Below are 27,641 nucleotides of genomic sequence, written 5' to 3' on the forward strand. Positions count from 1 at the left end.
GGACCAGGGGGTATCCTGTCGGTGTCCCATCATGTCATTGTCCTTATTCACACCTTCCCGACTCTCAGGACTTACTAACTTCTTATATGCAGCCTCCATCAGCCAGCTCCCCACCATGACTACCAGCCCCCCCACATCTCCATCGGGCACACAAAATTCAAAACGGTCAACCAATTTACCTATCTCGGCTGCACCATTTCATCGGATGCAAGAATCGACAACGAGATAGGCAACAGACTCGCCAAGGCCTTTGGAAGACTACACAAAAGAGTCTGGAAAAACAACCAACTGAAAAACCTCACAAAGATTAGCGTATACAGAGCCGTTGTCATACCCACACTCCTGTTCGGCTCCGAATCATGGGTCCCCTACTGGCATCACCTACGGCTCCTAGAACGCTTCCACCAGCGTTGTCTCCGCTCCATCCTCAACATTCATTGGAGCGACTTCATCCCTAACATCGAAGTACTCGAGATGGCAGAGGCCGACAGCATCGAATCCACGCTGCTGAAGATCCAACTGCGCTGGGCAGGTCGCGTCTCCAGAATGGAGGTCCATCGCCTTCCCAAGATCGTGTTATATGGCAAGCTCTCCACTGGCCACCGAGACAGAGGTGCACCAAAGAAGAGGTACAAGGACTGCCTAAAGAAATCTCTTGGTGCCTGCCACATTGACCACCGCCAGTGGGCTGATATCACCTCAATCTGTGCATCTTGGCGCCTCACAGTTCGGCGGGCAGCAACCTCCTTTGAAGAAGACCGCAGAGCCCACCTCACTGACAAAAGGCAAAGGAGGAAAAACCCAATACCCAACCCCAACCAACCAATTTTCCCCTGCAACCGCTGCAACTATGTCTGCCTGTCCCGCAACGGACTTGTCAGCCACAAACGAGGCTGCAGCTGACGTGGACATTACACCTCCATAAATCTTCGTCCGCGAAGCCAAGCCAAAGAAGATATGCAGAACTTGCTAATTCTGTTTAAAAGGCTAGAAGACCTTTATCTTATTCAGACTAACTTTACTTCCTACATTCTATTATCTATCCTTATCCTATTTATACTGGCTTTATTCATAACACATATATCTATACTAGTTTTCTTCATCTTTCATATTTTCATATTAGTTTTACTCATCTCTCACAAGTACTAGATAGTTCCAGTATCTCACCCAACCTTCAGCTTCAGTTGTGATTAAAGCAGAAGTACTTTCAGCTTGGATTGAAAAGTTAAGAACATTCAGAACCCAATCCCCATTTAATATCCCCACAAGTATTTCAAATGGATTGAGATCAGCAGCAGGAGTTCTGACTTGTTTATTCTCCCTGGTCTGGATTAAAGGTCAATTCTATTTGTTTGTCATCAGCCCAAACAAGGAAAATGAACAGCACAGCACAACTTTATTCAAACAGCTGCTATGAGCAAAGCACAAACAAGGCACTCCGCTGGTTGAATATTTTCTACCATCTTCACCAAAGCTTTATGTGTTACTTCAGAGAACATTTATTTTTATAATTATAAACACATATATTTTGCCTATTATATATTTTTCTTTTTTCCTCTCGAATTTTTTTGCCGGTTGCTTAAGGCTACCAGCTGCTTGAATTCTGGATACCATGGGTTTTACAGCAATTGTATTAAATTTTAGCTAATGAGCATTCTCAGTTAAAATATCCTCAGTTACAGATCATGTCCTGAAGACACCTCATCATAAAATACTCATTATAATTTTCAATGTTGAACAGTTTGCCCATTGTACAAGATTCTTATACTTGCATCTTAAAACTGCCATAGGTTAATAATGATGGATTTGGAATAGATTTGAACAAATCTTCTTACTTCACCATCTCTCTACATTTTGCCTGATCTAAAATATCACCTATTGTATTCCCTGATGCAGGGTTGAAATATCAGCCGTCACTTTGCCTTCATCAATGTTTCTTGACCTGCTGAATTCCTTCTGCAGTTTGTTTTTTTTTTGCTTTTGATGACAGCATCTACAGTCTTTCATATCGCCTCCTATTGGTTTTTGTTTCTTTATCTATTCAGTGGTACCTGGAGATGTTTGTCCTGCACAAATAAAGATGGTGAATCTCAAGCCACGTTAACCAGTGTGTCTGAGAAGAGTCAGCAATCACAAAGCGCAGCTGGTGTCCAAGTAAGTCACCTGGCAGATTGTTGTCATCTGTTTTACATGATGGAGATTCAAAGTACGTCGCATCAATCACTTGTGACTCAAGAGCAAAAAAAATGTTTGCTCTTGTATACAAAATTAATTTGTGGAAAACACAAAACACCTAAGGTCACCCAAATATATGCCTCTACTGTAAGCTGTGTACTCTGCTGTGAAAAAGAGGTGGGGGAAAATCCCTTTTTAGTTACATCTATATTCTTCACGAGCTCGCAGCTGAATCCTATTAGCAATCATTTCTTGTAGTACCATTCATACCAATCCCAAATAGCATCTGACTTTTGCAATATTTATTTTTACCCTGCTCTTACTTACTTGTTGATGGCAGCTCACTTTATCGATACCAGATCCCAATTCCCTCACTTTTCAATTCAGTGACTGTTTTTTATGCACTAGGTGGTTTTGTACCAGCAGAGACTGGTGGGAGAGTTGGAGCAGTTGCTGAAATCAACATCATTTGCTAACAGGGAGCAGCATCCTTCTAGCTCTGGAATCCCCTCTACAGCAATAACCACGCCACCATCTTCAACATCCTCCTCAGCCTCATCTTCCACTTCAACCCTTTTTAGTGGCAACAAGAAGCAGCAGGTAACACATTATGAATGTTAGATCATCTGGTCAGCATTTCCTACCCTTCCAGTCATCCTGGACACAGCTCTTCATTCTCTGTGTATAAACAGCTCTTGGTCACAGCCTGGAATCTGTTCTACATAAAATCATGGTCCAATACAAGAATTATCCACTTTCCTCACTCACCTTGAGAAAGTCTCTCACCTCCATGCCTCAGCTGTTGACTCTCTACTACCATCATTATCCAGGGACTATGTTTCATCCATCGACTCCACATCTTGTCCAGCAACATCAATTTGAGAACCCATTCACACTCTCATTATAATGGAATTTAAAATTTTGAAGCTGTTTAACAGTCACTAACCTTAACACTGTCTAGATCTTGCTGCTTTGACCTGTTTCTGTGCTGTAATTGTTATATGGTTATATTTAGAGGGTACTTGGATCAGTGCAGACTAGAAGGGCCAAATTGGCCTGTTTCCATGCTGTAATTGTTATATGTTATATGATTCCTCCTTTCCCCCTTGTATACCCTGCCATCATCAGAATTTGTTCCTGTTCACGGAATCAGATTACCATGGTCATGATCTCCCTCCTTTTTTTTGCTGCCTTTCTATCTCCACTTCTGCAGTGAAGTAGCATTCTCCATCCTCCCTCTTCCCAGTTATCATCTCAGCTTTTTTCTTCTCCTTCATACCACAGGTAGCGGGTCCTTTAATTTCTGCTCTGTTTTATCCCTTTGTCTTGACTGTTCCCTTCTTTATTCAACTCAACATTGCTATTCTTTTCCCTCCTCTCTTTCTATTTATTGCAGCTATTCTTCCTCCTATTCTCTCTCCCTCTCCTTTCTTGATCATCTTCCCCAACGTAGTCCAATTTCTCCATATTATACTCATTCCTGTAACTACCCCTGTAATAGGAATGTGTTGGCTTCTCTGCATGTTTTCTCCTCATACTCTCAGGTGTTGCTCCAGTCTACTGAAAATGAGACATCCAACCCGAGTTGTGGGGTGTGCAAAGCTAGCGGAGATCTCAAACGCTGTAGTCAGTGCCAAGGAACGTTCCACTCCTACTGTCATTTCTCCCCTACCCCAGAGAATACAAGGTAAGTGCTCCTCAATAATATCTGGGGGCAGGTGTCTAAATTGGAAGAGATCCTCCACAGACTCATCAATAGTTTGTTCTGGTCTTGCTCACAGAATCATATCTTGTTGACAATGTACCTGAATCTGTCCGTCACATTTTGTCCCACTGATAGGGAGAAGCCCTGGCAGTCCTTAACATTGACTTTAGAACCCATAATATTTCACAGGATCCCACCTGCAATCTTCATTCAGTGGATGAATCCTCCACTTTGGAGGACATTGACAAGAAGCACTTAAAGTAGTAGGGCTGAAGAATGTACTTCAGGGGAGGACTTCAGTGTATAGCATCAAGGATGGGTCGGCAGCACTAACCATTAGCATCTTGGAAGTGGGGGGGGGGTGAAATGGGGGCTGGAGGGGGTTGCAGGGCGATCATAGATGAGATTAATAGAGTATGATAGAAAACATTCCACTTGTTTGGAGGATTTCAGGTCCAATGACAGTCAAGAAGCTCATCACTAATCAGAAAGATGCAGCCTGCGTGATTGGCATCTTATCTACCATCTTAAACCTTCTACACCAGTGTACTGTGGCTGAAATGTGTGCCACCTACAAAGTACCACAAATTCTTTAAAAATCCATGGATAATTTAGATGGCCTTAGACAAAAAAGGGGAGACTGTTAGCAGGTAATAGGACACCAAGCAAGTGGGAGATGTTTATCAGTGAGATCAAGAGAGTTCAAGGCCAACACATTCCTATTAAAGGGCAAGCTTGGCAGGATTAGGGAACTCTGGCTGTCAAGGGATATTGAGGTTCTTGTCAAGAAAAAGAAAGAGGTATATGTCAGGTTTGGGCAGTGGCAAACTGTCAAGTCCTTTGATAAACATGGCAATGTGGGAATACACTTCAGAAAGAAATCAGTAGGCAAAAAGGGGACATAATGCAAAGGAAAAACCTAACAGATTCTCTCAGTACAGTATATCTAGAGCAAGAGGGTAACTGGGGAGAGAAAAGGACCGCAGGAGATTGGCAAGATCCTAAACATATTGATTGTGGAGGTGGTCATGGAAGTTATGGTATTCAGGAAAGAGGACAGTGATGTCTTGAAATATCTCAACACTACAAAAGAAGAATTGCTGATGGCTTTGGTGTCTAAAGATAGATGCATCCTGACCAAGTGTATTCTGGAACTTTGTGGAAAGCAAGGAAAGAAATTTCAAGGACACTGGCAGAGAATTTTCACATTCCTTAGCCACAGGTGAGGAACCAGAAGATCAGAAGATGGCTAAAATTGTGCTTTTTAAAGAAGGGCTGCAAGGACAAGCCAGGGAATTACAGGCTGGTGTCTTACACAAGGAGTTTCTGACAGGTTTATCTGCATTTCAAAAGGCAAAGAGTAATTAGGGATAGCCAATATGGCTTTGTGCATCAGAAATAATTTCTCACAAATTTGATTTGTTTTTTTGAAAAGACAATTGACAAAGGCAGGGTGGTAGACATTGTCTATGCTAACTTCAGCAGAGTGTTTGACAAGGTCACCAGAAGGGTTCCAGGATGAGATAGCCAATGTGATACAAATTTAGATTGGTGGAATGAAAGGGAGAAGGTCAAGCACTAAATTTACCATACAATCTGACATTCAATTAAAAAAAAATTGAGACCTTTACCAAATCTTTAACTTTTAATTCTGTTGCAGGTCAGGCAGATGTAACTCATGCGCAAACATGGCGGTACTAAACGTATCAACTGAGCCTGAAGTGCAACCAAAACATCCAATGACACAAACATCCTTGGTGAGTTGATACTTTATGAACCATTATTACAGGTATCTGCAGTTATATCTCTTAATAAATTAACTCAGGTTGTTGCATCATAAGTGACACAAACTGTTGCTGTTAGTAAAAATATAATTCTGGAGAAACTCATCAGGTCAAACAGTGTCCTTTATATAGCAAAGGTAAAAATACATAACTGACATTTGTAAGGTAAAACATCATGAGATGGGAATGTGTAGGGAGTTACCCTGTACAGGGCAGTAACAAGAAGGGGAGGTGTCCTTGTACTCCTGTTAGGTAAAACATCATGAGATGGGACCGGAGAAGGAGTCACCCAGTACTAAGGAGTAACAGAATGCATCCTTGTACTTACAAGATAAGAGAGACATTGATGGATTGAGAGGCAGGAAGCTAGCAGGGAAAGGATAGCAACAGTTTTAGTCATTGGACAAGTAATGATATGATGATGTTCTAAGCATGTATCCAAGGGTATAAAAAATCACCATTTTGCTGATAACGGCAGAATGCATTCTCCGACTAACTTTGTTAGTCGCAAGTGTTACAATCCGGTAATAAAGAACAAAGAACCCTGATTTCGACTCAGCCTGGTGTTTGTCTCACTCATTCATGAACAAAGCAGACCTAACACATTTCACGCTTGAGCCCTTTATCAAGGTACGGAAAAATATCAGCAGGCGTTCAAATAAAAGAGTGGGAGGGAAGTGTGGTTGCAAAGGCAGGAGGTAATAGGTAGAGAAGAGGGAGGGGACAGCAGCAAGGGGAGGAGGGATGGCAGGGTGAATAGAGAAGAAGGAGGGGGTCGAGAGCTGGAAGGGGAAAGTGAAGGGAGGAAGGAGGAGGGGAGAGAAGAGCAGGTTACCAGAAACTGGAAAAGTCAATGTTGATGTCATCTGGCTGGACAGTGTCTGGTCATGCCCATTGGCCGACTGTACCTTTGGCTCCTCCCACAGACTCCTGAATAAAGGTGACTGTTGTACAGCCCCCTCCACAGATCAGGACAGTTGACTAGCTTGGACATGGCTCCATTCTATTGCGAATAAAAACCTACAAGTTTTACAAAACTTCTAGTCTTTTGGAGTTATTGATGGTGCATCAGCCTGTTTGGGGCCCCACATGTGGTGAGGGAGGAGGTATGGTTACAAATGTGGCACCTCCTGCAGCCATAGGGGAAGGTGTCGGGGGACAATTTGGTGGGGAGGGATGAGTGTGAGGGAGTCACGAAAGGTGCAGTCCCTATGGAAGGCAAAGAGGGAAGGTTTTCGTGTTTTACTTGTTACTGTTAGTTTTTTTAATTGAGTTATATCTTACATTGCAATAATGCCTAACTAGAACGTAATTTTCCTTACAAAGGGACGATGAGAAACATTGTAATAGATGTTTTTTGATTGTGGTATAAGTGTTTTCCTGCTTCACATCAGGCCGATTTTCAGACATAAAAAGCACTTGTAGCCACTTTCAAACCATGTACAGATATCACACATTTACAGACATGTTGAGGTATCAGTTACATCAGAACTATTCTTGACAGGAATGCAGTTGTTTGTGTTGAATTTGCTGATGTCGCTTTGGCTAATGGCAGGTTAGAAATTGATGTCATCAATAAGGAGATAAAATATGATTGTTTTGTTACCTGTCCAATGAGGGATTCAGGAATGCATTTGATGGGTAGCAACAATATTGGAGTAGCTCTGAAGATCCAACAGATACATATTGCATTGATACTCACTGTCTATATCCAAAGCTGAAGAATAACCTGTTGAATGGGGTAGTTGTCTATAGCTGTAGAATTAATTGGCAAGAGTCAGCACCATCTTTAAGTGAGAGGGGAAAAAATTTAGAACATTTAAAAAAACCAAAGAGGTAGCAAATCAATTGACCACCAATAGAACCTTAGCTACCTCACTAGCAAGTTACAATTTCAAAGATCTCACAATAATTATTTAACAAAGATTAAAGAAGCCAATTTTCAATGTCTGCATCCCAAATTGATAAGAGAGAAGGAAATGGTTATTTCGAGTTGTTTGAATAATGACTGTCTGGGAGATGTACTCGTTTCAAAACAATAAATGAACAGCATGGACTTATCCTGATAACGTAACTAGGTCACACCTGAGAGCCCTTGGGTATCAAAACATTGGGTCAGCTAATCAATATCTGTAGATTGGTTCTCACTCCCACAAGATGCAAGAACCTCAACAGTAAGTCAGTAACATTTTATTACCAAACTATTAATTCAACATTTCAATTTGGCTGCACAGGTTTTATAAAATAATTCACATGAAATCGACCAAACAAGTGCAAAGAGGGTCAAAAGCATTTTCCAGCACAATCTGGAATCATGATTGAAAAATCAGCAATAAAAATTTAAATTAAGAGATACATGGATGTCATAAGACATCCTTTTAAATATTTAAATTAACAAAGATCAACAATCCAGTAAATGATTCTTTGAACAAGTAATTTTCAGTTTTCAAAAATCAGTTTATTCAAACATAGTGAACACACATTCTGATTAAAAAGTTTATTTTTGCAATGAACTCACTTTCTGCTAGTTTAATTAAACTGTACCATTTCCATTTTTAATTACTTCAAACATTTTATTAAAGTATTTAGAATCTGAAGTGCTGTTGAATTGCATTGGCTCTTTTAATATTTTATATCTGATATAATCAAAATGTTGAGAGAAGCATAATTTTGACCTCTACTTGTGCCCAGGTCAGTGCTGCAATTGCACACACTGAAACAGGTATTTTTGGCCATTGTTTAACATTCAGTCTCATAATTTCTATTTTTTTAAATTCAGATGGTTGTTGAGCATGAGCCAGAAATGGATTCATTTGTCAATGAGCACCTTCTCAACAAGGATGAATTGGACTCAATTCTCAGAGAGGTGAGCTTAGAAACAACTCCAAGAGCAACAAAAGTAATTCCTCAACAAATGCAAATTATGCAAGACAGGCAGGTAATTCCGCAATGTGTATTTACAATTTTGGTCAGGGTCATATGATGGACCAAGGCTTTCACATTCTGAGACTGGATGATAGTATAACAATCTATCCCTTCACATTGTAGGACTGGATGGATAAACACTATCCTTTCACATTCTAAGATTGAATTTGAAAGTGAATTTTGTTTAATTAGAGGGCCCTCTTTGTGGGAACAACAGTACAAATAATATCTCATTGGATACTAATTGATAGAGAGGGTGAATAATATGGGAATGAGGTTTTCAAAGTGGTGTTGCTCAAAGCAAATGACAGGGACAGGAAGGTTGGGTCTGTGACTAATGTCAATTGTCATTGGAGAGATATGGGCACAAATTCAGTGCACGGAGGTTCTTTTCAATTTAAAAAAAAATTTGTATTCTCTTTCATGAAGCACCTCCATTTCTACTGAGGATTTTCTATGCAGTCACACGATCAGTAATATCCCTCAGTAGCATGATACATTTTTATTCTATGTATTCTTCTCATAACTGCCATCTTGGTTTGAGCAAACTGGAAGATGTCTCAAAAAACATTTACAACAGAGAATATGTTTCACCCCTCAAAATTTACCTGCCTGGCACAAGACCATATTTTGAGCAGCGTTGATTGTACCCAATGCTGTCTGTTGGAATTTTATCTTGTACATGTCCTCCTGCCACCATCTTGCCCAAGCATTTGTCTTTTCCTTGTTTGGACACTGGGCTGGCTTTTCCCTAATGCTGACCTGTCATCATCACATGGATCAGTGTGTCAACTCCCAAATTTATATTTGTAACCTTGTTCTTTGATTTTGTCACAGGGCTCGATTGATGGCATCTTGCAGTGGGCTCTGCAAAATATCCCCCAGCCCTTGTCTGAGAGCCCTGGCCTTAATCATTAATGGAGGCCTTCTTCCGTAGAGAAGCTGATCTAACTCAAGCAGAAAGGTGCGGTGTACAAAATCTCGCAGGTTTAACAATAGTTAAGCATAGCAGGTAGTGGATCTGATATTGTGTCACAAACCAGCAAAAAAATAGAGCCCCCCAAACCTCTGAACACTGACATTGCAAAAGATACTAAAGATGGTAAGATCAAATTTCCCTGACTTCCATCTTACTTACCATCTTTCAACAGAGAATACAGACACAATCAAACTTAGATGTTAAAGATTCGTTGGAAGAATTCAGCAGATCAGATAGTGTTCATAGGTAAAAATGGCCAGTGAATGAGCAGATTATGAAATCATGAAATGATTTGAACGCACATTTCAGAACTGAGGCCTTGTTGAACTGGGGCCTTGTTGAACTGGGATATTAAAGAAATCAAGTGTATTGGGTCAATGCAAGAATGTGGAATTGAGGTCAAAGTTCAGCTGTAAGCTTAATGGCAGAACTGGCACAGAGGACTGAACATTTAAACCATGAGCAATGGGCTTATGGATACAAAATTAGGGAGAGCAGAGCAAAAGTGGACAGCCACTGATGCAAAAGAATAGCCAAGAATAAATTTGATGAAGGTTTCAGTTGCAGGTAAATTGAAGCAGAGGTGAGATTTATACATTAGTTTGGTATTTGATTTAAATATAATTTGAGTCCTTCCTGAATAGGATAGTTATCTATCCTGCTCTTCTATCCATTTTTGGAGTGGGATAATCTGTGGCAGCCAGTGCCATGGTGTTAAAGGATGGAGCTTGACCCTCTGTACCATCCAATCTTAATATGTGAAGGGATAGTATTTTGATTGACTGCTTGAAAATTTCAGAAGCAAAATACTGCAAAGATGCAAAAATATAGAATAAAATAGAAAATAATGAAAATGCATAGGTCAGAAAATTTTTTTTAGTCTCTCTCATTTCCTTAATTAGCTTGAATTAAAATTGCGATTGTAACTTGAGAAAGTTATATTCTAACTTTCACCTTTTTCTTTGGCCTGGCATAGGTGTATCTATATTGAAATGGAACAAAACAAAATCGTTCAACTGGTGTGGGAAATTAATCCAGCTCTTGATCGAAGACAAAAAGCTATAATTGCACTGTATTTCCAGTTTACTATCTCTTAACAGTCCTTAAAAAGGGAAGCTACACTGGGCTCATGTTTGAAGCAAACAGCTGATATTGTTCCTGACAATTCTGAAATGCTAGGGTCAGAGGAACCCTGAGAAGACACAGACATCATTAATCTTTGGTCAATTAACATTAATATCTACATTATTCATTATACTTTACTATTACCAAGGAAAAATAATTCCCCTTATTAATCAAACATTCATTTTTAGCACAGAAAATATTTAAAGAAATTTCAGGACTTGAAAATGAGACAATGAGGCTTAATTTCATTAATCCTGTCCCTATAAATTCAGGGAGGGGTCTTTGTGGTTTTAATTCTGCCATGATCTTTGTTTGGGTGTTAATGGCTCTAAAGCTTCAGTAGAAAGGATGGATATGCACCTGTACTAGTGAGAAAGATTGGTGATGTTGCAAGGAAGTCATCTTGTTGATGTAAACAACAAATTTCTATATCGATTTTGTGAGCTCAAACTGAACAAATAGCAGAAGAAATGGAGGTAAATTTAAATTGAATTTAAATTTAAATTAAATTTGGACATACAGCATGGTAACAAACTATTTTGACCCATGAGCCCATGCCTCCCAATTACACCCAATTAATGTACAACCCCGATATGTTTGGAACGGTGGGAAGAAACCGGAGTCCCTGGAGGAAACCCAAGCAGGCAGAAGGAGAATGTACAAACTCCTTTCAGACAGCCCAGTATTGCCAAGAAAATGGCAGTTAATGTAGAGAGTAAGAAGAAAAGCTTTATATTTCCATAGTTTAATTTAATGGCAGGCACACAATCTGCAGCAAGAATAAGTGAAGGTATATTGTCATTGGCCCATTTCCTTTGGAGTGATGAAACCATGTGCATAATGAGTCAATTGGGTACAATTAAAACAGTGGTTTTCAACCTTTCTCTTTCCACCCACATCGCATCTTAAGCAAATCCCTTACTAATCACAGAGCACCTATGACATAGGGAATACTAAAAGTGGTATGTGAGTGAAAAGTAAAAGGTTGAGAACCACTGCTCTATACGATAAAAGTACCATTCAGATCCCTTTCCTTCTCACTGTGGGTCTCCAGAACATCCCATCTGGTGCGGTGAACACTTGAACCAGATAGTTACAAAACTGGCATTTACCCAACTAAATGAAAGTTTGGCTGGCTATCTCCTGTTTACAGAAATTAGGACAAACCAATCCAACTGATTATCACCCAAACAGTCCAGTCTCAATGTCAATAGCACTATCAAACACAGTTCGAGGAACTACATTCTCTGGATTATGCAAAATTGATTGCTTTTGACAGAAAAGCAGCATTTCATGAAGTTGGCAACAAGAAGCTGAATGTTATGAGGTTGATATTTTATACAAATGAAAGATGGTTGTTCCACGAAGTCAATCTCAACCCTAGTAATATAATGTAGGAGGCCATTGGGAAGAATGCTTGGCCCAACCACCTTCACCTGTTTCATCAATTACATTCTGTGCATTAAGAATTAAGAAACCAACAACTGTAAAGTTTAGGTCAACAAATAAAGCAGTCTTTTCCATATAACCATATAACAATTACAACACGGAAACAAGCCAATTTGGCCCTTCTAGTCCGCACTGATCCAAGTACCCTCCTCTAAATATAACCATATAAAAATTACAGCACAGAAACAGGTCAAAGCAGCAAGATCTAGACAGTGTTAAGGTTAGTGACTGTTAAACAGCTTTTGTGCAAGTAATTATCATCTTCAGCAAGAGCAAATTTAACCCCAACCAGTGATATTCAATGGTAATATCACTGAGTGCTGACCATCGACAACCTGGAGGGCACCATTGATCAGAAATTTGAGTGAATCAGCCACATAAATATCGTGACCACAAGAGCAAGTCAAAGGTTGTATGCACATAACAGCTACCACCAAGGGAAAGAGCAGCAAGATCATGAGAACGCCATCACGTGCAGGTCCTCTCTAGATCAGACACACCAGCATTTCAATTCAGTGGTTCATCACCATCTTCCCATGTTCAATAAATGCTTACAATGCCAGCAATAATCACATAATAAAAAATAAATTAAACACACTTAACTTCTCTCTTGCTCTGATATAGTTCAAACTTTGGCAACGTGACCATAGAATCAGAATTTATTGTCATGAATAAGTCACGAAATTTGGTGTTTTGCAGCAGCGTCACATTCCTATAACCATTTTTGCAAAAATAAATTAAAGAAAAACAAAATAGAGCATGAAAAGTAAAGCAGTGTATTTGGTTCATTGATTACTCAGGATCTGATGGCAGCGGGGAAGAAGCTGTCCTTACGCCGCTGAGTGCTCGTCTTTAGGCTCCTGTACCTTTTTCCCGATGGTAGCAGAGTGAAGAGGGCATGGCCTGGGTGGTGGGGGTCTTTGAGGATAAAGGTTGCTTTATTAAGACACTGCCTATTGTAGATCTCCTCGATGGAGTGCTCTGGTGCCTGTGATATTCCAGGCTGAGTTAACAACCCTCTGGAGTTTTTTCTTAACCTGAGAGTTGGCACCTCGATCCCAGACAGTGATGCAACCAGCCAGAATGTTCTCCATCGTACACCTGTAGAAGCTTTCGAGAGTCTCGGTGACATACTGAATCTCCTCAAGCACCTCACAAAGTCTAGCCGCTGGGGATCCTTCTTCGTGGTTGCATCAACATGGAGGCTCCAGGACAGATCTTTGAAGATGTTAGCATCCAGGAATTTGCAGTTCTTGACCCTCTCCACTACTGAGCCCTCGATGAGGAATGGGTTATGTTCCTCGAGGTCTTCCTGAAGTCCACCATCATCTCCTTAGTTTTGCTAACATTGAGCGCAAGATTATTGGCCATGATACCACTCAACGAGCTGATCTATCTCCTAACTATACAATTCCTCATTGTCATTTGTGATTCTGTTGACAACTGTGGTGTCGTCAGCAAATTTGTAGATAGTTTTGGAATTGTGTGTGTCCACACAGTCATGGGTGTATATTGAGTTGAACAGTGAGCTAAGCACGCATCCTTGGGGTGCACCTGTGTTGATAATCAATGAGGACGAGACGTCGTTTCCAAATCATACTGACAGTAGTCTTCCAATGACTACATAACCTTTTTACACACATTATGAAAGCTTCAGTTCTGTCATTGCTGTATTAAATTAGAACTAAAGATAATTGATAGCATTACTATAAGAAAAAAATGGCAGCACTGCCAGAACTGTCATAATGGCAGTGCCATCACTGGTGTAGAGCTGGGAGAGCGCGAGATGGTCCATCATGGAGTCCTACAGCCTAGTCCTGCTGACGGCTCCATGCAGGCTTTAAACTGCCTGTTAAAGGTTGATGGTGTTTTATTTTAAATCCTGCAACCAGTGTTTAAGCTCAAGATTACAGTACCTGTGAATATATAGCAGCAGTCAAGGGGAATTGCAGACTCCAGGGAAGCAGCAGAATGGTGCAGGGCAACAGTAATGTGAAGAAGACATCTTGCTGAGAAGAAGTAGAAGAACCAACCCCAAGGACAGTGACAATGGTGGCTGAAGGACACAGACAGGCACCGAGCTGCTGATTAATTGAGGTCAAAGGACACGCACCTGACTGTGGACTGCTGGAGAGTGGCTCATGAGAACCAGGTTTCGGAACTGCGATTCGAGAGGGTGCTGAGGGCAAGAATGGCTCCCAAAGGGCCCTGGAACTGACAGCTTCCTCATTGTGTTGAAAGTTTGGATCTGGGCTTGGGTTGCTCATGGCTGGAACTGAACTGGAGTCTTGTGTGGGAGCACTGGAGGTGAATCCACAGACACTTGGTGACTGTGGGTGGGGACTCTCTTTTGCTTCTCTTTCTCTGACCGTAAGGGGCACCAGGCAATGCCAATGGGAAATCTTGGTCTGCCTTATGGCAGACTAAAGGCTCTTTAGTGTAATATTACATTTCTGTTTTATTATAAGAGAATAAATAGCATCTAATCTAAATTCTAACTCGCAGCAGAAATTCATCAACTTTGCTCAACTATCAGGTGCAGGTATGGGGATTTCTACAAGTACAATGGGGATATATTTGAATGTTTATTCTAGCCTTCCTCTTCTCCATCCTCCAATTTTTTCAGTGTAAATGGAAAACTTATGAATTTTAGATTTCAAATATTCCAGTTAATTAGGTCTACATCCAATTGTTTCCTTCCATTCCTCGACATCTGCACTTCCATTCCCATGGATGTGCTTAATTAACGTCCAGTATAAACCCACCAACTCCGAAAAACACCTTGGCTACATTTCTCCTCACCTCATTGGCAACAAACTTGTAAAAATCTATCCCATTCTTCAGGTCCTGCATTTAGAGAGCTATCCCCTCTCCCATATCTCTTCCCAGCTTTTTTCTCTTCTGCCCTCCTACCCATATTTACTCTTACCTATGCTTCTTCCCCTGCCCCTATCCCCATCATTTTATTCAGGTACCTGCCTGGTTTTTGCTCATACCTTGATGAAGGGCTCAGGCCCAAATCATTTCTTACACATCTTTACTCTATAAGGAACACAGTGTGATCTGCTGAGTTTCTCCAGCATTTTTGTGCATTGACCTGCATTTCTATTAGAAGGTCCAGTCAATGTCATCCTTCATTCTACTGCTTCCAAAAGATCTTGTTTCCTCAATTGAAGGTTGTTTTTCATCACGACTTACAAGGTACTCAAGCTATACTATCCCCCCCAACCATACCCTGTTCTCATGGGGGTTTCCATTTCCCAGAACAGTGACAGGAATCTTCCAGATCTCCAACTGGCAAAATATGAAAAACATTCACTGCTTTTTACTATATTTTTCTATAAACCTTGAACTACTTGACTTACTGTAAAACTATTCTCGACACAAACATCTTATTTATTTATTATTGCACAACCTGTTGTATGAGTTGACTTGCCTGGAATGAGTGCAAAACAAAGCTTTTACAGTATCCCATAATAAAACAATTAAACTTGCACAGATCACATTTCACTGTTTGTTCCAACATTATATATCTTTTTCTGATGTTATGGTTGAATTCCTCCCAACTCCACTGGTGTCATAAGACAGATGAGCAGAAATAGACTATTCAGCCCATCGAGTCTGCCCTGCCATTTAATCATGAGCTGATCCATTTTCCTACTAGCCCCACAGCCCAACCTTTGATGCTCTGGCTAATTAAGAACCTATCAATCTTTCCCTTAATCCACCCCATGACCTGGCCTCCACAAATGCCTGTGGCAACAAATTCCACAGATGTACCACCCTCTGGCTGAAGAAATTCCTCTGCATCTCTGTTCTAACAGACACCTCTCAACCCTGAAGTTATGTCCTCTTGTTCTAGATTCTCCCACCAGGGGTACAACCTTTCTACGTCTACTCTATCCATGCCTTTCAGCACTCAAAATGTCAAGGAGACCTTCCCTCATTCTCTTAAATTCCAATGAGTACAGGCTGTCAAACACAACTCGTATGATAATCCTTTTATTCCCAGAATCATCCTTGTGAATCTTCTCTGAACCTTCTTCAATGTCAGCACATCCATTTTTTAAGAGGAGCCCTGAACTGCTCACACTACTACAAGTGAGATTTCACCACAGTCTTATAAAGCCTCAACATCAAATCCCTGCTCTTATATTCCATTCCTCTTAAAATGAATGTCAGCATTGCATTTGCCTTCTTTACCACAGACTTAACATTCAAGTTTGCCTTCAATCTATCCTGCGTGAGGACTCCAAGGTCCCTTTGCATCTGGGTATTTTCAATTTTCTCCCCATTGGAAAAAGACTGCCTGTTTATTTTTTTTACGACTGAAGTGCATGATCACACATCTTCCAACATTGTATCTCATCTGCCACTTCTCTGCCCAGTCTCTTAACCTGTCTAGGTCCTTCTGCAACCTCCCTGTTTCCTCAACACTACCTGCTCCTGCACCTACCTTTGGACTATCTGCAAACTTGGTCACAAAGCCATTATCTCAATAATTTTATGAAGACCAACATAAAAAGAAGTGCCCCCAACACAACTAGCAACTGGCAGCCAACCAGAATATGATCCCTATCTTCCAACTCTCTGCTTCCTGCCAATTATCCAATGATCTACCCACACGTATATTTTCTGTTATACCACGGGCTCTTATCTTGTTAAGTAGCCTCATGAACGGCACCCAGTTAAAGGCCTTCTGAAAATTCAAGTACACAACACCCACTGGCTCTCTTTTAATTAGCCTGCTTGTCGCATATTCAAAAAATTCTACAAATTCTCTCTCTTGCAATCAAGTCCCAACCTGGTTTTTCCAATCTACTTGCATGTTAAAACCCACATGACTATCATAACTTTGCCCTTCTAACATTTCTATTTGCTGTTGTTATTTGTTCAGTATACCACTGCCAACAGTCTGTTTCTACCCTTGCCATTTCTTAACTCAACCCACAATGATTCTATATCTCCATATCATCTGTATGGCCACAACATTACACCTGCCAATGTGTAGCTGTACTATGGCATCATCCACTTTATTTCTTATGCTCTGTGCATTGCATTTGAATACAAAACCTTTAACCCTTTGTCACTTTTGATGGTGTCCCTGTTGCATTGCAACACATCACAATGGCTGCAATTTTGCCCTATCTGCTTGTCCTTCCACACAAACTCCCTACCAGGTGTCCCTTCTTTGCAGCAATCACTTCTTCCTCTGCTTCTCCTCTGTTCCTTCCCCCCACCACCCCCCAAACAAAATGCATTGGCAAACCTCCCTATCAGGATATTTATTCCCCTCCAGTTCAGGTCCAACTTGCTCCACTTGTACAGGCTACCCCTTCCCCAGAAAAGGTTCCAACAGAGTTGGTGCCTTGGGGGCATTGACAGGCATGAGCCCACCTAATAAGGTGCTGTGCCCCCCACTTGCGCCCATAGCGTGCTGTAAGCCCCGGCCCCGGCTGTGACACTAGCGTGCGTCAAATGTCACTAGCATCTAGATTGACACATTCTAGCGACTCTCCACCCGCCCATGGCTGTCAGCAAAGGTAGGTCCCACGCATCCAACAACATGCTCCCTCCCCCACCCCATATCCATTTTTGGCACAATTTTAGTCGAGGACTCCCCACCCTGTCAAGAAAATTTTTGAGCACTGAAATGTGCCCACCTCTTATATTCCAACGTCCCCCTCTAACATTCATTCTGGCATCGATCCCATCTCTTCAGTCACACATTTGTCTGTACTATCTTCCTATACTGATCTTACCTAGCTCGTGGCTCTGGGAGTAGTCCAGAGATGACCTCCTTGGAGAATTCTGCTCTTCAGCCTCTTTCCTAACTCCCTAAACTTACTTTGCAGGACCTCAACCCTACTTCTGCCTATGTTATTGATACCAATATGTACTACAACATTTGGCTGCTAACCCTCTTCCTTAAGAATATTCTGCACCCTCATTTTCTCAAATATCATAAATTGTCCCTGCTCATAACAATACACTTGACCCCTCTCTGGAACCAAGGATCCAAGATTTTATTATCAATCATTAATGGAATTAACATAATTTGAGCCAGAGTATTTTAGGTGAAAGAGCACCTCCCGTTGTCCGCAATTTGACCACAAATTTTATTCCATATTTTAATTCTATGCTTTAATAAGGGGGATTTTTTAAACAAAAAGGTACAGATAATAATTTAGAATTCCATTTATATATATTAAGTTTTCTGCTATCCTCTCACCAACCTTATGCAACTCCAATTTTCCCCATGGAAACTTGACTCCTCCATCCAAGAGGGAAGTGACAAGCTTCAGTTGGGTGGCCCAAAAATATTTTTTGATATCCAGGAGTATTTATCCTCCCAATTCATAAATCCAAGTGAATTTATCAAGAAAGACTCTGGAAGGCATATCTTTCCACAGAAACATCCTGACAGATTTATTACGGTTTTGAAAGATTCTCTGAGGTACAGGAACAGGCAAACTTTTTTTAAAAATTGTCCTCTAGGCAGTGCATTCATTTTAATACAGTCAACCTTTTCAAAGTTATTGGAAAAGTTACCCATTTATTAAGATCATCCTCAATTTTCCAAACCAAGGGAAGATAATTCAACTTGTATAAATTCTATCTGCTTTAATACCTGTTTAATTCCATTGAGTGGCCACTGAAATTGGGTTCAGCCATGTCAGATTAACACCATGCTCAATTTTTTTTAAACCCAAGAATGAACTCTTATTGCTATACATATTACATGCCTACAGAATTTTGCTGGTCTGATGAAACACTGATTGAACTCATAAGTTTACAAATCATATTTATTGTGCATCTTGCCTCTTAGTACTCTAAGAAAATCTGGTCACCTCCATCCTTTTTGCCACTTAAACCCTCTTCCATTGAAAATGTTCCTCTTCTCTCCTTGTTCAAAAACCTGTTATTCCTTCTCTTCTCATTATTTCAATGCTATTTCTCTCTCCCCAGAGACGTTGCCAACACACCGAGTATTTCCCCTATATTGGTTTCTATATTTCCTTCTGCAGAACTTCTATACTTTACTAATTCACCTGAAAGAACAATAGGGCCAAATGGGAGAAGAGAAGCCCCACACTCCCAGCTGCACTCTCCAGTTTAGGGGTCTGCGCATGCCTGCAACCCGCCTTGACCACGTGACTGCGGAAGCTGCACGCATGCGCAGTATGTCGGAGTCTGTAGGCCGGAGCAGCGGTTACCATTTTGCAAATACAGTATCCACCGGGCTAAGGGTGTGTTGGGTCGGGATTGAATCCCGATCAGTGGGCTGACATCTGCCCGTGGTCATGGATTTGGAGGATGAGTTCTATCCAGATGGAGAGGGTAAGAGCTGGTTGGGCTCGGGGAGATATCCTTGATCCAGTCTGGATCACTGGGGGGACGCGGAACCTGGTTCCAGGGCCCTGGGACTTTTGATCTTCTCTGAGATCCCCGCAACCACAGTTGGTGTTGGCCCGATGGCGTCCTCACTGTTCCCTCGAGGCCGCAAACAAAGTCACCAGCAATGGAGACACAGGAGACTGCAGATGTTGGCAACTGGAGCAAAAGAAAGAGAACACCTGCGGGAAGAACTCGACCCCACTCGCCAACCTAACTGATGCTGTTTCACCTCCTGAGTTCTTCCAGCAGTTTAATTTGTGCTTCAGTCTTCAGCAACGTGTATTTATGATGTTAGAATGCACTAATAACTGAAATTAGCAAAGCCACATAAATGAACCATGATTTAAAGTACCTAGCTTTAAGAAGAGTCGAATAAGGAAAAAAAAAGATATTTAGGGGATGGGCTTGGAGCCTGATATCCAGATTACCGAAAAGATATCCCTGAACTTCAAAGTGAAAGATACAGAACTGACTGTTGGGAGTGTGCGGTTTTACTACCCCATTTAAGGAATGGGAAGGATTTTCTAGGCTGAAGGGTGCACTGGTGAAGTTCAACTCGTTAACGATCTCGTCCCTCCCAAACTCTAGGTAATCATCAAGTTGTCAGGGCTCCTGCTTCAGGATCAGATGGTTGTAGGTTAAAATGATTGATCTAGGCACTTAATGTATTCCAGACTGGAGTAGAATGAGGTCTTTTAAATGAATTGCTTTGTTGTAGCTGTGTCTGACTACCTAGCAGAAAACAACAAGCCAAAACCAAAAGAGTGGATGTGTTTCTAAAACAAAAGCAACCTGGAAATTCTGACCATGTTGGCCCGATAGAGTTAATGCACCAAATAAAACTAGTAGGTTTTAGGTTAATGTAAAAAGACACAGAAATGGTGCGGGAACTCAGCTGGTCTCACATTCATCAACTCCTATGGATGCTATGCGACCGGCTGAGTTGATCCAGTATTTTTACTACAATCACAGCATCTGCAGAGTTTTGTGTTTCTCTCGGTTTTAGGTTAATGTCTTTCGGTCAGAACTAAATGTTAGATTAAAGGAGTTGGATTGACAATAAACGTCAGTGTTTGCCATTAATGCCTGGCAATGGGGACCTGACAATTGCATTTTTTGTAAACATGAGTTTACATGAGTTGCTTGGTTGAAAACTTGGGCTTATGTGCATTTGAGTGAACTGGCCCTTTCGTTGCACACTCTAATTGATTGATGTCAAGTGATAGAACATCAGGTGTTATATCAGGAAGAGGAGGACTATACAAATACATTTTGGTGATTATTGAAAGTGTTAGAGTATGCAAACTTGGAAAATCTTCCAGGTTGCAACATCGACTTCAAGGGTGCAGGTTAAGCACAGAAATTAAGAAGCTGTTAGTGATTTCCTGATCTCCATTAAATGGGCTGCTTTACAGTGTTCTAAAGTTAGAAACTTTGGAAATTAATGATCTGATGTGGTTTAAGATTTGCAAAATCTTCTTTCTGTTTAAAATAAATGAAAATGTTAAACTGTTGTTAGAAAAATGAGTAAATTTGCTCAACAGGCAAATGGTGTTATGGAACAGAAGGTCATCAGTAACTACCTGAATGTAAAATATTTTGTGGTACTGTGCAAAACTGAGTGGAAAGTAAAAACATAAAATGCTGGAGGAGCTCAGCATGTCAAACAGTAAAAATACTTAAATGACATTTCAGGCTTGAGCCCTTCATCAAGGAATGAGAGAATGCAAGCAGGCATCCAAACAAAAAGATTGGGGGGTGGGGGGGTGTTATAAAGGCAGGAGATGATAGGTGGAGAGAGGAGGGAAGGAACATCAGCAATGAGGGGGAGGAGGGATGGCTGGGTGGGAAAGGGGGAAGGGAGGGGAGAACTGGAAAGACTGGATAAGGCTAGGGGAAAGCGGAGGTCAATGTTAATGCCATCTGGCTGGAGAGTGCCCAGACAGAAAATAAGGTGTTCGTCCAATCTGTAGGTGGTCAGGGTGGGATAGTACATAAGGCTATGGACAAACATGAGAGCACAGGAGTGGGTTTCAGAATTTAAATGATTGGCTACTGGGAGGTCACTGATGTTGCGGACAGAGAGGAGGTGCTGACTGAAGTGATCTCCCAATCTGCAACTGGTCTCTCCAATGTGGAGAAGGCAGCAAAGGAAGCACCAGATGTAGTAAATCAGTCCTGTGAATATACAAATGTAGTGTTGTCTGTCTTGAAAGGCCAGTTTGGAGCCCCGGACCATGATGAGGGAGGAGGTGTGGGTGTAAATATTGCAGCTCCTGCGGCCACAGTAGAAAGTCAGTGGTCGATAGGTGGGGAGGGATGAGTGCATGAAGGAATCATGGAGGGAGCAGTTTCTACGGAAGGCTGAGAGGGGAGGAGAAGGAAAAATGTGTCTGGTGGCAAGTGCCAGAAATTCCAGCAGATTTTTTTGTTGGATCCTCAGGCTGGTAGGGTAGTAGGTGTGGATGAGGGAGATCCTATGTTTGTTGTGTCTGAGGGCATAGGGAGCCAGGGCAGATGAATGGGAAATAGAGGAGGTGAGGGCTGAGTTGATAGTGGTGGAGGGAAAGCCATGTTTGTGGAAGAAGGCAGAAATTTTGGAAGATCTGGACTGGTTTGTGGCTGTAAGAGGTGCAACACTTGAGCCCACACCTCCTCCCTCACCACAGTTCAGGGCCCCAAACAGGCCTTTCAAGTGAAGCTACTCTTCATTTGTATATCCACAGGACTTATTTACTGCATCCGGTGCTCCCTTTGAGGCCTTCTCTACGTCAGAGAAACCATTCTCAGATTGAGAGGTCACTTTGTCTGCAACATCAGCAACCTCCCAGTAGCCAATCATTTAAATTCTGAGCCACACTCCCAAGCTCACATGTCTGCCCATGGCCTTATGTACTATCCCACCCTGACCACCTACAGATTGGAGGAACAATGCCTAATTTTCCATCTGGCACTCTCCAGCCAGATGGCCTTAATATTGACTTCTCTGCTTTTTCCTAAACTTGCTTGCCTTTTCTTTCCCCTAGCCTTATCTAGTCTTTACAGTTTTCTCTCGTCCCTTCCCCCTTACCCACGCAGCCATCTCTCCTCTCCCTCATTGATGATGTCCCCTCCCTCCTCTCTCCGCCTATCCTTTCCTGCTTTTGCCAACACCCCCCCCCCCGCTCCCCCACTTTTGTTTGGATGCCTGCTGGGATTCTCCCATACCTTGATGAAGGGCTCAAGCCTGAAATGTCAGTTATGTATTTTTACCTTTGCTACATAGAGGAGACTGTTTGGCCTGCTGAGCTTCCCCAGTATTTTGTGTTTTTACTTCAACCACATTGTTTACAGATTTTCATAATTTACAAGCTGAGTGTAAACGTTCTTATTGTCTTGACCAGGTCACTGATGTTTGGCAGATGAAAAATTCGTCTATTGTGTTTCTTAACTTAAAAAAAGTAGTTAATGAGGTGATCTCGGTGGTACTAAATTCATGAAAAATGATTTTTTGTAAATAATTTTTATTTCTTCTAGTCCATTTTAAAAAAAACTTCAATGTGAACCAAACTATTAGTTTGAGGCTGAACTGAAGCATTCCCTTTATTGAGAAATCCCATATTTCCTATATTCTTCATTTGACAGTCATTCTGGGTTAGTAACTGCAGAAAGGCATAGAAGATCAGTGAGGAATTGAGTTTAATTTATCCATCAACGATATGTCATTTTAGTTCAGTGTTCAAAAGATAATTGATTCAGCAATGAGCATTTGTTGTTAAACACTGACAAGTTCTCGTGTAAGACTTTACTTACTTTGTAGTGGTAAACGGCCCATCTTCCAAATTGGTTTTGACCGACTAAATCATGGCTTGGTTAAAAAGATGAAAACTGTCCTGAGTGATCTCAGTGCTTTGTTTGAATTAAAGTAATTTTATGGTACAAAATTAACTCTTTAAAAGGAATTATAGAAAATAAGAGATTAAGCTTTGTTTAGTGTAGTCAATGTTTATTAAATTATCTGGAACTAAGGAATCATTCAAGATCATGTTATTTAAACAGAATCAGGCAAGAAATCCTAAAAGAGGTACATGCAAAAAATTCTGAACAACAATTGTAGCCAGTGAGTGGTTTGCAGAGCAATACATAAAAGGATTAGAGAAACTCAGTAGATCATGCAGCCTCCATAGAAAGCAAAAGGCATTTGCCATTTTGAGTCTGAGCCTTTCCTCAGGAGTGCTGGAGAAATGGACACAGTGGGATGGGGCAAAGAGATAGAACTTGTTAATAGAAATTGGAGAAGTTGACATTGATGCTGTCTGGGTTGGAGACTGCCATGATGGAATATAAGGTGTTCCTTCAATTTATGGGTGGCCTCAACCTGGCAGTACATGAGGCTGTGGACGTGTACCCGCGATGAGCTCGTCAACTTCATTCACTTCGCTACCAATTTCCACCCCAATCTCAGATTCACTTGGTCCATCTCCAACAGAAGTCTCACCTTTCTTGATCTCTGTCTCCATCTCAGAAGACCAGCTTTCTACCATCATATTTTACAAACCTACTAACTCCTATAACTACCTCAACTACACTTCCTCACACCCATTACCCTGAAAGGATTCTATTCTCTTCTCACAATTTCTCCGTCTCCACCACGAATTTTTCATCTGACAAATATCAGTGACCTGGTCAGGACAATAAGAACATTTACACTTCTAGTCCAGATCATCTGAAATGTCCACTTTCTTCTACAAACATGGCTTCTCCTCTACCACCATTAATTCAGTCCTTGTGTGCATCTCCTCCATTTCCCGCTCATCTGCCCTGACTCCCTCTGCCCCGACACAACAAACACAGATTCCCCTACCACCCTACCAGCTTCTGCATCCAACACATTAATGGTAAAAAGGTAATGGTTTCATTATTGTCATATAATACTACATTTTGAATGTAACCTGCATGAAATCCTTTAACTTTTGTCTACCGTAAGGCATCAGAGAGTCGCCATTTTATCCATCGCCTCTCATAGAAGCCTACAGCACCATGTGGTTCCCCTCCAACTATTGACTAGTCCTGTGCCTGCTTAGCTTCTGAGATCAGACAATCCCAGGCTTTTCGGGCTGTTAGGTGCTGTATCTCCGTAATTTCCACCACCTACAACATGATTCCACAACTAGATACATCTTCCCCTCTCCTACCTTCCATAGGGACTGTTCCCTCTGTGACTCACTCATGCACTTATTGGAGGAACACCTTATATTCCATCTTGGCAGTCTCCAACCAAATGGCAATTGCCCCACCCCAGCACCTTCCACTGTGGCTGCAGGAAGTGCCATGCTTGCGCCCATACCTCCCCCTCATCACAATTTGTGGCCCCAAACAGGCCTTTCAAATGAAGCAATATTTCATGTGTATTCGCAGGAGTGCTCCCTTTGTGTCCTTCTCTACATTGGAGAAGCTGGGTGCAGGCTTGGAGCTTGCTTCACTGAGCTCCTTTGCTCTGTCCTCATCAGTGGCCAACCATTTCACTTCCGTATACCACTCCCATACTCATATGTTTTTCCATGACCTTATATACTATTCCACAAAGACCACCTATAAATTGGAGGAACACCATTTGATTTTTCATCTGCGCATTCTCCAACTAGATGGCATTAACATCAGCCTCCAGTTTCTGCTAACCTACTCTTTATTCTTCCTCCATCCCCTTTCCCCTTGTCTTTTTCCCCCCATAGCTCTCTACCCACTTCCCTCTCTATTCACAGAGCCATTCCTCTTTCCCCTGCCTGCTGATGTGCCCTCCCTCCCTTATCCCCCCATTGCCTCCTGCCTTTGGGATCATGCTCCTCCCCTACCCCTCCCCCCCACCATTTTGTTTGGATGCCTGCCAACATTTTTCCATACCTTGATGAAGAGCTCAAGCCAGAAATGTTGGTTATGTATCTTTATCTTTTGCTATATAAAGTACACTTTTGACCTGCTGAGTTTCTCCAGCATTATGTTTTTACTTTAACCAAAGTATCTGCAGACTTTAGTGTTTTACTATATAAATATCAATGTTTCATTGAAGTGGTTGGCCATGTATAGTTACAGCAAAGCTGCTCAGTGAAGCCATCTCCCAATCTGCATTCTGTTTCCCCAATGTAGATGAGTACAGGATGCAGTAAATAACTCCTACAGAATCACGAGTGAATTGTTGCTTCACTTGGAAGAATTGTTTGTTGCTCCATTAGCCATGAGGAGGAGATGTCAGTGCAAGTGTAGCACCTCTTGTGGTCACCAAGTTGGTTACCAGGAAGGTAATTGTTGGGAATGGTTGAATGGACAAGGAAGTTTCAGAGGGACCACTCGCTATGGAAAGAGGGGAGGGGAAAATGTACTGGATGGTGGTGACCCCATACCAGGCCAGCTACAGAATTTTGCTGTTTTCCGATGTCATACCAAACCTTCACAAACTCCTGAGGAGTAGAAGCAGTGATGTGCTCTCTTCACTGAGATTAGTGTGTTGGGTCCAGGAAAACTCCTATCAAGATAGTGACTCCCAGGAATTTAAATTTGCTCACCCTCTCCAGCTCTGATTCCCAATTGATCACCGGACCATTCATCTCTGGTTTTCCCTTCCTAAAGTCCACAATCAGCTCTTTTGTGGTTAACGGGAGTATGTTCTTTACCATCTCTCGTTTCCTTTTTACAGCGAAAACATCTGTCTGATACTGTTGGGTCCCATTTATTTAACTTTTGGGGTGTGATGTATAGCCTGTGTAACCAATTATATTGTTTCATGCGTAACCTCGTGTTTATTGTATTTCTCATCGTTCCAGAGCATAGCTTCTCCCATGTTTCATTCTTTATCTTTATGTTTAGATCTTGTTCCCATTCTTGTTTAGGTTTACTGTTTGTTTCCTCGTTCTCCTTTTCTTGCAGTTTGATGTACATGTTTGTTACAAATTTTTTAATTATCATTGTGTCTGTAATCACATATTCAAAATTGCTTCCTTCTGGTAACCTCAGACTGTTTCCCAATTTGTCCTTCAAATAGGTTTTCAGTTGGTAGTATGCAAACATTGTATCGTGAGTTATATTTATCCTTCATTTGTTCAAAGGATAATAATTTATTTCCCGAAAAACAATTTTCTATTCTTTTGATCTCTTTTCTCTCCCATTCTCTGTTCTTTACCATCTCTCATGAAGTATCTGATCATCTGATTTAAGTTATCTTGCCACCATGCCACTAGGCTTTCAGATGAATTGCGGCAGGGCAGCAGATGGTGTCTACGTGGACTTTAACAAGGTTTCACATTGCAGTCTAGTCTGGCAGCTCAGATTGCTTGGAAACAGGGTCAGCTGGCCAATTGGTACTGAATTGTTAGTGATAGTGTGAGATAGAGAGGATGGTAGTGGAGGGTTGTTACTTCTATTGTTTGTCTGTAACCAATGTTGCGTGGAAGGAATCGGTGCCTGGTTCATTGTTGTTTTTATTTATAATATTAGCAACATAGATGACAACATAGCTAACATCGTTAGTATGTTTGCGATTGCACCAGAATTGGTGGCATAGTGGACAGTAAGATAGTTATCTAAGGATCTAGAGGAATTGGAAAAGTGGACTACAGAATTGCAGCTGAAATTTAACTCAAACAAGTGAGAGGAGTTGCACTTTGGTAGGTTAAACCAGGGTAGGACTAACACGGTGAATGGTAAGCCCGTGGAGAGAGTTATAGAACAAGAGACTTGGAGGTACAAGAGCATTGTTCTATGAGTCAGATGGACAGGGTGATGAAGAAGGTGTTTGGCAAGCTTGCTTTGAGTGCAGGAGCAGAGATTTCATGCTACATTACAAGACATTGGTGAGACAGCACTTTACGTATTATGTGCAGTTTTAGTTACCTATGTTTAAGAAGATATCATTAAGCTGGAAATGGTACAGAAAAGGTTCACCACAAAGATGCCAGAACTAATGTGCTTGAATTGTAAGGAGAGACTGTATAGACAGACATTTTTCTCCATGGAGCAAAGGAGACCAAGGCGAATCTTAAAGAGGTTTCTAAAATCATGAGGGGCATTGACAAGATAAATAGTCATTGTCTTTCCCAGGGTGGGAGCACCTAAAACAGGAAGACATAGA

The 27,641-nt window shown here is 41.4% G+C and overlaps 2 protein-coding genes and 1 long non-coding RNA gene across 3 annotated transcripts in view; 2 read left to right on the forward strand and 1 right to left on the reverse strand.

The window, feature by feature from the left end:
- Positions 1-7,415, reverse strand: part of espnla (espin like a) — a 284,051-nt gene extending 276,636 nt beyond the window's left edge. The window contains exon 1 of the mRNA XM_069896536.1: positions 7,367-7,415. The gene's annotated coding sequence lies outside the window, so the exon portion shown is untranslated. The remainder of the gene's footprint in view (positions 1-7,366) is intronic.
- Positions 5,826-9,550, forward strand: LOC138742299 (uncharacterized). Its single transcript, XR_011344043.1, has 3 exons — positions 5,826-6,294; positions 8,444-8,530; positions 9,427-9,550. It is a non-coding gene; the product is annotated as an uncharacterized lncRNA (long non-coding RNA).
- Positions 9,551-19,322: 9,772 nt separating this feature from the next.
- The window catches only part of LOC138742300 (protein IWS1 homolog), a 76,218-nt gene continuing 67,899 nt past the window's right edge, over positions 19,323-27,641 (forward strand). The window contains exon 1 of the mRNA XM_069896539.1: positions 19,323-19,483. Coding sequence (XP_069752640.1) covers positions 19,447-19,483 — 37 coding nt within the window. The 5' untranslated portion in view covers positions 19,323-19,446. The remainder of the gene's footprint in view (positions 19,484-27,641) is intronic.

The sequence above is a fragment of the Narcine bancroftii genome, chromosome 9 (assembly GCF_036971445.1).
Source record: "Narcine bancroftii isolate sNarBan1 chromosome 9, sNarBan1.hap1, whole genome shotgun sequence".
Taxonomy (NCBI): Eukaryota; Metazoa; Chordata; class Chondrichthyes; order Torpediniformes; family Narcinidae; genus Narcine; species Narcine bancroftii.